At 39.2% G+C, this 13839-nt stretch overlaps 1 protein-coding gene across 7 annotated transcripts in view; it reads left to right on the top strand.

Annotated features, from left to right (window-relative positions):
• Nucleotides 1-671: 671 nt before the first annotated feature.
• Nucleotides 672-13839, top strand: part of rock2a (rho-associated, coiled-coil containing protein kinase 2a) — a 272191-nt gene continuing 259023 nt past the window's right edge. For 3 of the 7 annotated variants that reach the window (XM_039748919.1, XM_039748914.1, XM_039748915.1), the window contains exon 1: nucleotides 673-1768. In XM_039748919.1, the coding sequence (XP_039604853.1) occupies nucleotides 1670-1768 (99 nt within the window). In that variant the 5' untranslated portion in view covers nucleotides 673-1669. Of the gene's footprint in view, nucleotides 1769-13839 lie in introns of all 7 variants that reach the window. The other 4 variants (XM_039748920.1, XM_039748916.1, XM_039748917.1 and 1 more) reach the window with 3 other exon arrangements.

The raw sequence follows: 13839 nt of genomic DNA, 5'->3' as shown, positions 1-13839 counted from the left end.
TGCTCTTCACTTGTGATGTTCAATTTTGTAACTTTGACCTGTAACACATGTCCCCAAGCAGTCCCCCAGGTTGACATTACTCAATGTTGACCTCCTTTGCAAGTTGCTTTGGATAAAAGTGTCTGCAAAGTAAACAATGTAAATGTCAATCTTGGGATTGATTGGTCCAATGCATAGGTACTGGCTCTCTGTGCCATTGGGTGTTATGGTGCAAACTACTAAGACATGCAGTTGAAGCAAAAACCTTGACGACCTTTTAAAAAGTATCTGGATGAGATATAGGTACAGCTTAGCTTAAACAAACAAGCCTAATGTACTGAATTGTCTACTCTTGTCAAATTTCTTATGTTCTTAACTGGTAAGTCGTTAGAATACGGGTGGCTGGATTCATCACGACTTTATTCTTTTTTTATCTGTAGCTACTCACGATTCCAATTTTCTAATAATGAAAGGTCTTCAAAAATATCACCTTCATTGTGCATTGCGATGCATCCGTGATTATATGCTCGTACAGCGGCAGAGGTAAACGCACCCAGTTGTTTAGGTGTGTGCGCAATCACTATCTGTTCACACAGTGCAATGCAAGCCAAACAGCTAAATTCCTTCTTTTTTTATTCCTTGCATGAGTAGGCGAGCGGTGCGCAAGTCAAACGGGGCGCAGCTAACGCAACCGGCGTCAGCCTTCCAGCTCCAAGCCGCCGCGCTGAGCGCGGGTAAAGTTGAGCACATGAAGAATGCGCCTGGAATCCGCCAACTGGAGTGAATGCCTTTGCTCCAACGTCGCTTCGCCTCCGCTTTCTTCGTGGAAAGAAGAGGCTTGTGGGTAAAGGAGGCCGACTGCATATTGATGTCACACGACACGGGTTGGAGGAGGCAGAGCATACAGCGGCTGACATCACGTAGATACAAATTGCACTGAAAAGTTGGGAGGAAAAAGCAGCGCAGGAGAGGTTGGGCTTTTTTGGTACATAGGCGCATCCACCAGCAGCGGAAAATAATCTCTTTTTTATTGTTTTTAGGAACTCGCGCACTTATCGCTTTTTTCTCTCCGTCATTGTCCCTTCCGTATTCCCTTCTGTATGTTTATATTTTTACTTTAAAAGGAAGCAGAATGGGATTTGCCATGCGCCTCAGAAAGGAAGAAATTTGAAAATTGACTGCACAGGCTCAAAGTTCCAGTCCACCCAAAGTCGGAAAACGAAGTAAACGCCCAGTCGCCCGCGGGAGGGGTTGGGAAAGAAAACAAAACAACAAAAAAGGAGATCTAATGAAAGCTTTGCTGCCGTGCCGGCGAAAACACTTTTGGGCAACTTTTCAAAAGAAGGGAAGGGAAAAGGGGAAAATATGTTAGAGGAGCCGGCATTATCTGTGTGTGCCTTCAGGGGTTCCCCCTAGGCGCGGCGTGGGTCTTGGACTATTTTTTCCATCAGTTTGCCTTTTTTTGAGTTCGTGTTTTTTTCAACTAATTGCCTGCACTTCCCAAGGGCTTGTGCCTTTGCGCCTGATTTTTTTTTGGGCCTAGCGGCGCGGGATATATAATCGAAAGGAAGGATTGAACCACCGAATGAATGTGAAGAGGCTTCCATTTTTAGGAGAGCCCGGGGATAGATAAGTAGTGCTGTTGTATATGCCTAAGAAGAAAGGGACTCGATAAAGGAATTAAGTAAAAATGTCCGCTGGGATGGCGAGACATACAGAAAACTCTCTGAGTAAACTGGAAGCCATGATCAAGGACCCCAAGTGTGCGGTCAACTTGCACAGTTTGTTGGTAAGTTAAGCTACGTGATTTTTTTTCTGCCACTTAACATTTGTGTGAGAAAGGGCGTTTTTCATTTTCATCCCTCCCGCCAGTTCTTTTCTTGATGTACGGTGGATCAGCTGCAATTGGATACATTCGAACGCTCGTATTGACATCGTTTCTGCACTGCCTTGGTTATACGCGTGATCTGTGTGAGACTATTTGTGGAATAGACACGGCATGCGGACGTATATTGGTGGACTGAAGTAAATCAAAAGTGCACTTTGCGTCACTATTGTGAGAATCAAAAAGATCTTCGCAGTTTTGGAAGTTGTACCCACATGGACAGAGTGCTTTTGGCGAAAGTGGTCGAAAAGGAATGTCTTATGATCTAAAATGTTACGGTTCCACTGTAAAATATCTTCCAGGTTTTGTGATCTGTAATACATTAACATATATAGTACGTGCAGAAACAATAAAATGTATATTTTTTTCAGCTCAGGTTTAGTGTTAGTAGTTGCTTGCTTCTGGGAGAACTTTGGCAACATTAACTGCAATTTCATCCTACTGTAGTTGTGATTGGAAGAAACGTCGACCGTCAGGAAAAATCTCAAGCATTTTTTTAACGTGAGCAGTGGGTATTAGTTCAGTAGTCGCCGGAAAAGTTTCATGGTTGAAAGACTGGCTTGTGAAGCGGAGTGGTGTGTACGATTGGACAATTTCCTGGCTTTCTTCAGTTACCGCAGAAATCCGCTCCACCCCGACTTGCGCACAAATTTGATTGTTGTATCAATATTATGTCAAAATACAAATTGTAAAGCAAATTAGTAATATGAATATTTATTTTGACTCTGTCTTTTCACAAATGCATGTTGCTTACGGTATTGGAAAGCTTCTTGTATTTCTGAGGGTCAGACTCTTAGGCAGTGGTACTGTACTAACCTTTATTTGTGCTCGTATGTCATTTTTAGACCGTATTATTCAGTTCACGTTACTGACGAAAGTTAACGCTTCGGTGTGTACTGATTTGGTAGTACGACACTAACAACCATCAATACATTCATTTCATCAGCCACTGCATCCTTTTAACATAGAGGGAACACTCGGCCTATCATCCTAGCAGTGCAAAACCGAAAACGCCGCTAAATGTTAGAAACTGGCCAACCGCAAGACATCTCTGCAGGCACTGGTCAGCTTGAGAATAAAAAGGAACCCGACGGCTAGTGGCTGAAACGTGGAGCTCTAAAAGCAATCTTGAAGCCAGTGGGAAAGTGTGCAAATTGCACCGAAAATGCACATCGGCATTAAATGTATATTATATAATATATCCTACAGGTTTTAGACTTTTTACATTTTTTGTTACAAATAAACCGTAATCTCAATAGTAGCATTGATGAAAATAAAAACATCAGATAATTTTTTAATACTGGAGGATGAACAGTAGGTACCGTGGTGGCACAGTGGTTAGAGTAGCTGCCTCAGAACACCAGAATCCTGTGTACGATTTCCAGGTATGTGCCCATTTTTTTTTAGGAAAATTGATGACTTTCTAATTGCCTGTTAGGAATGAATGTGGAAATTTACATACATGACCCTTTTGGCGCACTGTCACCCATTCCATGATTGGTACAGCACTCGCAGCCAGTACTACAAGATTACGTTCAGACCCTCTCTGCCGCTGATGTGGATTAAGTGGGTTTGAAAATGTCTAACTGTATTGTAATATTTTTAGCTCAGTAAAGTGCCATTTTGGATAATTTATAGATGGATATGAGAGAGAATGTCATCCACTGTATAGTTATGGAGCAAATGTTGCCTGCTTTAGTGTATTTTTAACGGATGCTTTTTTTTTGATTCCTTAGTTCAAAAATATTAAAGTCCAGAGTAGCATCTAGTTATTTTCAACAAGAGTCTAGAAACTGTATTATGCACTTTTTATGTTTTTAAGTTTGAAACTAGTGTTTGGTGCATATGTTGACAGATCCCCTATTATTTTTGTGGTCCATAGTATGCAGTGTAGCCTGAGGGTTTTTTTTTTTTTTTTTTTGGGCAGGAGCCAGGTTTTGATGGTAAAGTAAATTAGCTGTCTAGTATCACAGTATCATGTTTGTTCACACATGTGAAAGTCTTGCTGGACCTATGTAGGAATTCCTGTTTGGTTTCTATTTTTCTGTAAACATTGACCTTTTTCATATTTTTTTTTAGTATCGTGCATTTAATATGTTGGTTGTTTTCACAAAGAAATCGAAGAAGGATGAACAGTTTCTGCTGTTGTAATATTTAGGCGTGCTGGGTTATGAAAGTGTGTATTTTGCAATCTTTCCAAAGCATTTCACTCATTTGTTTCAGGGCTGCATTCTTAGTGTAAATGTTATCTTTGTCCATACAAACTTTAAATGTGCATGAAAACAAACTACATACATTTTTCTCATGTAACTAGATTTTGTATATCTTCCTGTAATAAATAACTCGTGAAGACTGATGACATTGGTGTCAGCCTTGCAGCCAAAACAGTTAAGATGGGTATGTAGGGAAGGATGGTATGACCAAAGCTAATTACCACATTAAAAAAATCATTTGGATGGTAATGATTGTCACAATGATAGAATTTTAAATTTGGAAGATATTCAATTACAATGCAAGTGAATCCAAAAAGAATTTGAAGATTCAATCAAGAATTGAATTTAATTATGGACAAGAGTATAAATATGCACTTGAATAAAAAAATGTTGAAAACAGTGCTGTAATATCCAAATGTTTATATTTTTACTCTTGACAGTATTTAACTTTAATTTTACGTACATAAGCTGCATGTTCTATAGTAAAACCGTTTAAAAAATATTTATTTTTTGAAAAAAAAAACCTAGAAAATCTAGAACTTGGTAAGTGATAGGTTTTGAACAAAAAACACTTGATGTGTTTTTTTTTAATTTTCTTTGGCTACACATCATGGTTTTAGTCACTGAGAGCTAATACAGCAGCCCGTAAGGATGCTTCAGTCTTGGGCTGTCAGATTCAATGTCGCTATTTGAATATAATTCAAGTTTATTTCAAAAGGGTCTTATTGTAGGGATGTTCCAGTAAGGTTTTTAAGGCCAATACAGATCACAGATTTCATGTGACTCGATTGGCTGATTCCAATACCAATTCTGATTTAAAAATCCCTTTTAAATTTTTTTTTCACTAATCTCCTGTATAACCTGACAATTAGAAATCTTATGTCCTATATTAAAGTCTTTTTTTATAATTATACTATAGACCAGTGCTTCCAAAACTCAGTCCTGGATACCAACTGTGGCTGTAGGTTTTTGTCCCAACCAGAGTTTATAATCTGTGATAATACCTGATAACACTGATCTCATTTAATTAGCTGGGATTTTTTTTTCTTATTCTACATTCAGAAAATCACAGCAACATGATTTTTACATTATAAGACATTTAGAAATATTTTTGCTTTTGTTATAGATTTAATGCTTAACTCTCTTTTGATTTCTTTATATTTTGCCCTTTCTCTGTGCAGTTTTCCCCCTTAGTTGTCTTATTAATGATATTAGTAATAGATTAATTAAACAATTGGAATACCTGGAAAAGTAGAATGAAAATCAAGATGGAAATATTTTTAAAAAGAAAACAAAAAAAACATTATTCCCATATAACTGCTTGGTAAATTTTTTTTTTTTTTTTAAATACCAAACTTAATTTCTGGATTGTTCCCTAAACACAGAGCTTGGGAAATAACAGATCACTGTTATTTCCAATAACAGAAGTCCAGTTAAAAACAGAAGCTGGTTGGAGCAAAAACCTGCAGCCACAGTGGGTCTCCAGGACCGAGTTTGGGAAGCACTGCTATAGACCACAGGTGTTAACTGTTTTTTTATTTTTTATTTTTATTAAACAATAATAACAAATTCTGTAGGCTTATTGTTCAGAAGGAAAAAAATGACATTCAGTTGTAAAAGAGTGGTTGTTTTGCTTGTGCTAATTTTGGCATTGAGTTACTCTAGACCCACTATGCAAAGCTGCAGTATTTTACAGACCTGTTTTTGCACTTCCATGTTTAGCCTTTTGATAATTCTGAATGGCTGTTTTGTTGTCGTCTTTACTTACAGCGAGACTGCTTTTTTTTCTTCTCTCCCACTACTGTGTTAAAGGAAGGAATAAAGCAGGCAGATATTGTGTGCACCCTAATACTGTGGCATTGTGTAAGCCACACAGGGGCCACTTTTCTGGTGAAGTTCACAGGTGCTGACTGGCTTTTTTTTCTCAAAATAAAAAACAAGTCTGCCTTTGACTTGACTTAGCATAGAATTTTCACTCTGTCACGGTCTTGCTAATTATCTCGTATTCCTCCTGGTCCTTGATAGGACAGTGGACCTTAAAAGCAGCCATGAAAAGGAGCTTAATTCCTTATGAGATGTATGGGCTGGCATTGCGGTTTGCTACATTGTTATTAAGTACTAGGCTATGGCTTCCCTTTTATAGGGTATGGTTGGAATTGTGATGGCGCTTATATTTAAATAAAAGTTGCTGAAGTACCTTTGAAATATTTTTTGATTTTGGTGTTTGTTCTTGCAATGTCTGCTGGTGCAGCCATTACCGTAATAATAAAATATAAAAGAGCATGTACAAATGTACATGTAACATGAATATTTGTATATTTTTGGTTGGATTATTAAAACCTTATTTATTTTTTGGCTAATTTGATAGCCCTGTTTCAGTCACATTGGAAGTTGTTCTTCCTTTAGTGGAAGCCCTTATTTCTGTAAAATCAGCTTGAAAAGAGACCGAGTTATTTTTAAATATTGTGATTTTTATGTTTTTATTTATTTATTTTTTTAAACCCTTTAAAGTTACAAAAAGCAAAACAGACATATGTTAGTTATTCTCCATTGTTGCTGATGAGAGGAAAGACCAAGTGCTGCTTGTTGCTGTGGTTGGTTAAAAAATTGATGTACACAAGCAAGTATTAAAGAACCTTGAGCAGTGTATTTCTAGAACAGGGGTATTGGCAAATAATCAATGTGGGTTCAAATAAGGATCATAGTGTTTTTATTAATATGCTGGAATCCTGTGAGGAAGCAACTGAATGATTCATTCAGAGAGGTGCGCATGTATTATTTATTTTAAACTTTCAGAACGCTTTTGAAAATCTGTCACATTAAAGATTACCCATCAAACTAAAATAAATGCAATTTCAGGAGATGGTTATTAAGTGGGTACAAAGTTGTCTCAAACACAGGAAGCAAATGGTAATAGTGAGGGGAACATTTTTAGAATTGGGTGATGTTAAAAGTGGTGTCCCTCTGAAGTCAGTGCTGTGGCTGCTACTCTTTTTAATATACAGAAACAATTTGGACAATAATATAGTAAAGTTGTTCAGTTTGTAGGTGATAACAAACCAGGTGAAAGTGCAGGTGATGTTACAGAGGGACTTAACAGGCTTTGGCAGAATTTAATATAAGTAAGTATATTACACACAGGCAATAAAAATGTTCTTTTTGAATACACAGTGGGAATTGTGAAATTTGAAAGTACCAGGTTTGAGAAGGAATTAGGCATCCTAGTGGACTTCTCACTATCTCCATCCAGACAATGTACAGACGTGATCAAGAAAACAAACAGGATGTTAGCTTGCATACAGTATCACAGTGTGTAGAGTATAAATCAAGGGAGGTTAAGCTTAAGTTATGTAATGCACTAGTGATGATCATCCTTTACATCAGTAAGCACCTTCTGTGGTGATACAACACCTAACATGTCTGTACGTCCTGAGAAGGTTAAGGAAATTTGGTATGGTAATAAGGATCTTTAGTAATATTTACAAGTGTATTATGGAGAGCATCCTGACCAGTGCTATTGCCGTCTGGTTTGGGAGTTGCTATGTGCAGAATCACAAAGCTTTACAGTGGATGGTGAGAGCTGAACAACTTTTATCATCTCTGAGTAATATCTATCAGGATTTTTAAGGCTGATGACCTATAATAAATGAATAAATAATTTTTCCCCCTTTATCCCTTTAGAAAAGCCTTTTACATTAAGCTTCTGCATAACCAGACTCCTAGTAGCCTTATGTTCTGTATTAAAGTGAATTATTATTGTTAAACTTTAGACTACAGGGGTTAACTTTTCATTTTTTATTAGCAAAATAAAATTTTGTAGGCTTATTTATTGTTCAGTGACCATAAAAAAAAAAAAAAAACTAACATTTCCTTAAAATACATACAAATAAAATTTTATTTGTGTGTGTGTGTGTGTGTGTGTGTGTGTATATATATATATATATATATATAATATATTACACACCCACACATATGTTTCACTGTAGGCACCATGCTTTTTTCTTTGAAGTCCTCACCTTTATGACGCCATACAGTTTTGAAACCATTAGTTCCAAAAACAAGTGATCTTTGTCACATCACTCCAGAGTATAGAGTCCCAGTAGTCTTCATCTTTTTCAGCATGGGCCCTAACAAATTCTAGGCGTGCTTTTTTGTGCATGGGCTTTAGGAGCGGCTTCCTTCTTGGACGATACCCATGCATGCCATTCCGCTGCAGTGTGCGCCGTATGGTGTCACGGGAAATGGTCACTCCAGTTTGGCTTTCTGCTGCTTTAGCTAACTGCAGTGAACTTGCATGTCGATTTTCTTCAACCCTTCTCATCAGAAGACGCTCCTGTCGAGATGTTAACTTCCGTGGATGGCCAGGACATCTCTGTAAGATGGTTGCACTTCCATCTTTCTTAAATTTTTGGATCACTTTTGCTACAGTATTTTGACTGATATGTAAAGATTTGCTGATCTTCTTGTAGCCCTCACCTTTTTTTGTGTAATGTTTTGTGTAATTCTCAGATTTATTGACATTTCTCTTCCATGTGGAGCCATTGCTGACAGCATGACATGGGAAGGGCTTTTCTTTGTTAAGTAATGCCCTTTTATAGTCACCTGTCTGCTGGACATCTCTTAAATTAATCATTAGACTCACCTGTGGTTGAATGCCTGTTAATTAGAATTTTGTAGTCTTAAGTGTGGCTTTTCTCCTAAGACTATAAATGGGGTGTACTCATTGTTGCAACATGGGCTTGAAAGAATTTGTTAGGAAAATCACCTTTTTGTGTGTGCAAATTAACAAATCTTGTTTGCAATCAATGGCCCACATTTGTGGGAGTATTTTGTAGTACAGTATCTCATAGAAAATGTTGATACTGAAAGGAAACTAAAGGTTTTCTGACAAATGTAGTGGGGTGTACTCATTTATGCTGAACACTGTGTGTGTATATATATATATATATATATATATAATCTTTTTGTAACCTAACTGCTTTAAATTTCTCAATAACTTTATCCTTGACCTGTCTGGTGTGTTCTTTGGACTTCGTGGTATTGTTGCTCCCAATATTCTCTTAGACAACCTCTGAGGCCGTCACAGAGCAGCTGTATTTGTACTGACATTAGATTACTCACAGGTGCACTCTATTTAGTCATTAGCACTCATCAGGCAATGTCTATGGGCAACTGACTGCACTCAGACCAAAGGGGGCTAAATAATTACGCACACCCCACTTTGCAGTTATTTATTTGTAAAAAATGTTTGGAATTCTGCATGATTTTCGTTCCACTTCTCACGTGTACACCACTTTGTATACACACATATATGTATGTATTTTGTTCCAACTGGCCCACAACGACCAATCTACTTTCCAGGAAACTGTTCATCTAGGAATGCTCGGACCTGACACCCATAATGTGGTGGTGCACCATCTTGCTGGAAAAACTCAGGGAACGTGCCAGCTTCAGTGCATAAAGAGGGAAACACATCATCATGTAGCAATTTCGCATATCCAGTGGCTTTGAGGTTTCCATTGATGAAGAATGGCCCCACTATCTTTGTACCCCATATACCACACCATACCATCAATTTTTTTGTTCCAACAGTCTTGGAGGGATCTATCCAATGTGGGTTAGTGTCAGACCAATAGCGGTGGTTTTGTTTGTTAACATCACCATTCACATAAAAGTTTGCCTCATCACTGAACAAAATCTTCTGCGTAAACTGAGGGTCCTGTTCCAAGTTTTGTTTTGCCCATTCTGCAAATTCAGTGCACCGATCTGGGTCATCCTCGTTGAGATGCTGCAGTAGCTGGAGTTTGTAAGGGTGCCATTTGTGAGTAGCTAATATCTGCCGAAGGGATGTTCGACTAATGCCACTCTCCAGTGACATGCGGCGAGTGCTACGCTGTGGGCTCTTGCTGAATGAAGCTAGGACAGCCACTGATGTTTCTTCATTAGTGACAGTTTTCATGCGTCCACATTTTGGCAAATCCAACACTGAACCAGTTTCACGAAACTTAGCAAGCAGTTTGCTAACTGTAGCCTGGGAGATGGGTGGTCTCGTAGGGTGTCTTGCATTGAAATCTGCTGCAATGACCCGGTTACTGCGTTCACCAGACATCAACACAATTTCTATCTGCTCCTCACGTGTTAACCTCTGCGACATGTCAATGGCTGTAAACAAAGAGAAACTTGTAAATAACTCATGAAAGAATAAAGTTACGTTAAAACAAAGCACACCATTGTTTTTCTTGTGAAATTCTTAATAAGTTTGATGTGTCACATGACCCTCTTCCTATTGAAAAAACAAAAGTTGGATCCAAAATGGCCGACTTCCAAATGGCCACCATGGTCACCACCTATCTTGAAAAGTTTCCCCCCTCACATATACTAATGTGCCACAAACAGGAAGTTAATATCACCAACCATTCCCATTTTATTAAGGTGTATCCATATAATTGGCCCACCGTGTACATACAGTGAACCCTCGTTTATCACGGTTAATCTGTTCCAGACTCTACCGTGATAAATGAATTTTCGCGAAGTAGGATTCTTTATTTATAAATCGAATATTTTCGCAGTTAGAGTATAGAAAACCTGTTTACGACCTTCTAAATAAATACGTTTTTAACATTATTAGAGCCCTCTAGACATGAAATAACACCCTTTAGTCACCATTGCACTCGTATTACCCAAAATATTAGACAAAATAAGAGAAAATAAGACATATTAGACGTTACAAATCTCATATAACTAGGCGCACTCGCCTTTTAAGGCGACCGACTTTTATCCTCATGTGTACAAAGCACATCAGGCATGTAAGTGTAGGGAATGAGAACATCAAAGTGCCCATTCATAACATCTCCCAAAAACCCAAGTTTTTTTTTTTTAATCCCTTCGAGTGCCTGCCCAAAGTCGTACAATGTCAGCCCGAATCTGTATCGCTAAAGACGGAGTTTCATGCACTAAATAAGCTATAGATGAGAATAAGCAAGCACCATCTCCCCTGATATTTACTACGCGGTGAGGCATTTGTACTACATTAACATTAATTATTTCCAGAGACATAATTTTGTCTATTTTTCCAGCGCATCGCGCACAAAAGCAAGGGAACGATGAGAGCACCAGAACTCTGCTCACATCTCGTCGCTTCGTACCTCAAGCCACAAGTAGTAAGTCTGTAATAAGCAGAATACCGCTACACTTTGCACTCACGGGACGGAAGGACAATCCCGAATGCTTTTATATAGTAGATTATTGTACTGTACATTTAATTGCACACAAACACACACAGTTCTTGCACACAACCACTAACCTATGAAGGCACGACCTCCGTAGGAGAGTCTTCAGAGGTGGTGCAGTATCTTCAGCAGGTGCGTTGTTGTCTTCTTCCGCTGAAGGAGTACTAGGAGTAGGCAGTGGGTGTCTGGGTGCACGGCTGAAGAACATCTTGATAGGCAGTTGCTGGCGCTGTCTTTTCATATGCGTGAGGAGGCTTTTGTAGGGTATTGCCATCTTTGATCATATCCAAGAGTTTCACCATCTCCTGGATAGTAAGCGTCTTCCTCCGGCGCTTAGTTTTATTGTCAGAAGGCTTAGAAAAAGCGGCACGTGTAGGAGCCATCGTAGGGCTTAGGTAAAAGTTCTCAGAAAGCGCATGCGTAGTGACGTAAGCGTGTATGAGAAAAAAATCGCGATAGAGTGAAGCCGCGAAAGTCGAAGTGTGATATAGCGAGGGATCACTGTACATACAGTGGGATGCAAAAGTTTGGGCAACCTTGTTAATAGTCATTATTTTCCTGTATAAATCGTTGGTTGTTACGATAAAAAATGTCAGTTAAATGTATCATATAGGAGACACACAGAGTGATATTTGAGAAGTGAAATGAAGTTTATTGAATTTACAGAAAGTGTGCAATAATTGTTCAAACAAAATCAGGCAGGTGCATAAATTTGGGCACCGTTGTCATTTTATTGATTCCAAAACTTTTAGAACTAATTATTGGAACTCAAATTGGCTTGGTAAGCTCAGTGACCCCTGACCTACATACACAGTTGAATCCTATAATGAGAAAGAGTATTTAAGGGGGTCAATTGTAAGTTTCCCTCCTCCTTTTAATTTTCTCTGAAGAGTAGCAACATGGGGTCCTGACCTGAATCCAATTGAGATGCTATGGCATGACCTTAAAAAGTTCATGCTAGAAAACCCTCAAATAAAGCTGAATTACAACAATTCTGCAAAGATGAGTGGGCCAAAATTCCTCCAGAGCGCTGTAAAAGACTCATTGCAAGTTATGCAAACACTTGATTGCAGTTATTGCTGCTAAGAGTGGCCCAACCAGTTATTAGGTTCAGGGGGCAATTACTTTTTCACATAGGGCCATGTAGGTTTGGATTTTTTTTCTCCCTGAATAATAAAACCATCATTTAAAAACTGCATTTTGTGTTTACTTGTGTTATATTTGACTAATGGTTAAATGTGTTTGATGATCAGAAACATTTTGTGTGACAAACATGCAAAAGAATAAGAAATCAGGAAGGGGGCAAATAGCTTTTCACACCACTGTATGTATGTGTGTGTGTGTAATGTTATATATACTGCTCAAAAGAATTAAAGGAACACTTTTTAATCCGAGTATAGCATAAAGTCAATGAAACTTATGGGATATTAATCTGGTCAGTTAAGTAGCAGAGGGGGTTGTTAATCAGTTTCAGCTGCTGTGGTGTTAATGAAATTAACAACAGATGCACTAGAGGGCAACAATGAGATGACCCCCAAAACAGGAATGGTTTAACAGGTGGAGGCCACTGACATTTTCCCTCCTCATCTTTTCTGACTGTTTCTTCACTAGTTTTGCATTTGGCTACAGTCAGTGTCACTACTGGTAGCATGAGGTGATACCTGGACCCTACAGAGGTTGTACAGGTAGTCCAACTTCTCCAGGATGGCACATCAATACGTGTCATTGCCAGAAGGTTTGCTGTGTCTCCCTGCACAGTCTCAAGGGCATGGAGGAGATTCTAGGAGACAAGCAGTTACTCTAGGAGAGCTGGAGAGGGCCATAGAAGGTCCATAACCCATCAGCAGGACCAGTATCTGCTCCTTTGGGCAGGAGGAACAGGATGAGCACTGCCAGAGCCCTACAAAATGACCTCCAGCAGGCCACTGGTGTGAATGTCTCTGACCAAACAACCAGAAAGACTTCATGAGGGTGACCCAAGGGCCCCATGTCCTCTAATGGGCCCTGAGCTCACTGCCCAGCAGCATGCAGCTCGATTGGCATTCGCCATTGAATACCAGAATTGGCAGATGCACCACTGGTGCCCTGTGCTTTTACAGATGAGAGCAGGTTCACCCTGAGCACGTGACAGAAGTGAAAGGGTCTGGAGAAGCCATGGAGAACATTATGCTGCCTGTAACATCATTCAGCATGAGCAGTTTGGTGGTGGGTTAATGATTGTCTGGGGAGGCATATCCATGGAGGGTCACACAGACCGCTACAGGCTTGACAAAGGCACCTTGGCTGCCATTAGGTATCAGGATGAAATCCTTGGACCCATTGTCAGACCCTATGCTGGTACAGTGGCTCCTGGTGCACGACAATTCCTGGCCTCATGTGGTGAGAGTATGCAGGCAGTTCCTGGAGGATGAAGGAATTGATACCATTGACTGGCCACCACACTTTCCTGACCTAAATCCAATAGAACACCTCTGGGACATTATGTTTTGGTCCATCCAATGCCACCAGGTTGCACCTCAGACTGTCCAGGAGC

Source organism: Polypterus senegalus, chromosome 3 (assembly GCF_016835505.1).
Source record: "Polypterus senegalus isolate Bchr_013 chromosome 3, ASM1683550v1, whole genome shotgun sequence".
Classification (NCBI taxonomy): Eukaryota; Metazoa; Chordata; class Cladistia; order Polypteriformes; family Polypteridae; genus Polypterus; species Polypterus senegalus.
Note: the sequence above shows the minus strand (reverse complement) of the source record. Positions and strands in the feature narration are given on the sequence as shown.